This window comes from Atta colombica, unplaced genomic scaffold, assembly GCF_001594045.1.
Source record: "Atta colombica isolate Treedump-2 unplaced genomic scaffold, Acol1.0 scaffold19, whole genome shotgun sequence".
Taxonomy (NCBI): Eukaryota; Metazoa; Arthropoda; class Insecta; order Hymenoptera; family Formicidae; genus Atta; species Atta colombica.
The window spans coordinates 387,964-389,245 of NW_017259282.1; the positions used below are offsets into that span (position 1 = coordinate 387,964).

Genomic DNA, 1,282 nt, shown 5'->3' on the forward strand with positions numbered 1-1,282 from the left:
TTTAAAAATAATAAAATAATAACTCAAGATTAAAATAAAAATTTTCTGTACTAGTTGTGATTCGTATTAAGAAGAGTAATCAAATTTACATAAATTACGTCATATACAGAGTGTCTGGTAATTCTGTCTATCACGCGCTCATGGACATATAGAACGGACTAAATTGAGTTGAAATAAAAGTTCTCTACCATTTTATAATTTTCACAATAATTCATTAACAAAACATTAATTTCGAAAGATTGTCGAATAAGCACATATCCAACAGCGGCCGCGCTGGCCATGCTGCACGCCCGTTGTTCATAATCGCTAGATATGCGGGGAGTTGTTTATTATAAGCAGCAATAGTTACGCACGGTGGCGAAAGAAAACAATTCTCCACGTGATTAATGACTACCATTATGTATTTGATACGCAATTTTTAGAAATTAATATCTCATTAATTATTGCGAAAATTGCAAAATGGTACTGGTAGGACTTTTCGTCTCAATTCGCTCTACCTGTTCACGAGCGTTGTCGGCAGATACCCAGATATACAAATGCGAAATACAAATATACGGGAATATATTCTGATTGCAAAAACAAACCTGTAGAATGGTCGTCTGATGTATCCTCTGATTGTTAACATACGTATGTGCATCTCTGGAACATGGCGTGAGAGTCACAATGTTCTCGGTAAAAGCTATAACGCAATGCCTGGGCATCACCATCGGTCCCGGCAGCGTCAGTGTTTGCGCTTGCACCGCTTGTGGTCCTATCGGTCTCTCTGATCCTACCTCCGTGACATTCGGTTGTAATCGATGTCGCACTCCGGCGCCATTCGGGATATCGCTGCTGTCAGGATTAAGCTCCAGCAAAAATGGTAGCCTCTCATCCTCATACCTATAAAAAGCAAATATAGCTAATTTTGTCAAAATATTCGTTAAAAGGATTCGTTAAAAGATTCGTTAAAGATACTAAAAAGATGCTAGCATCTGCTACGTCATGAAATATTATTCCCATCAAAATATAACTAATTAACGATAGACTAAACATCCATCGGATAAAGAATGTCGGGTAACTCCTGATGTTCTCTGAATAAAAATTTCCCTAAAACTGACATACTTATGATCCAGCTCATTCCACTTTCCGGCTGGTTTCTTTTTACGTTTCCGCGGCATGTAATCTGCGGGCCTCCTTCTCACGTGAAACATAATGGAACCTGCAATAAAAATGCATATAAGATTTTATCTAAACACATCAAAAGAGGACTGTGCTATATATAATTTATCTATATATATATATA

At 37.2% G+C, this 1,282-nt stretch overlaps 1 protein-coding gene across 9 annotated transcripts in view; it reads right to left on the bottom strand.

Annotated features, from left to right (window-relative positions):
- Nucleotides 1-1,282, bottom strand: part of LOC108686812 (afadin) — a 172,404-nt gene that overhangs the window by 58,211 nt on the left and 112,911 nt on the right. For all 9 annotated transcript variants that reach the window (XM_018192290.1, XM_018192289.1, XM_018192286.1 and 6 more), the window contains exons 7-8: nt 1,102-1,198; nt 585-879 (exon numbers count right to left, since the gene is read on the bottom strand). In XM_018192290.1, the coding sequence (XP_018047779.1) occupies nt 585-879; nt 1,102-1,198 (392 nt within the window). The remainder of the gene's footprint in view (nt 1-584; nt 880-1,101; nt 1,199-1,282) is intronic.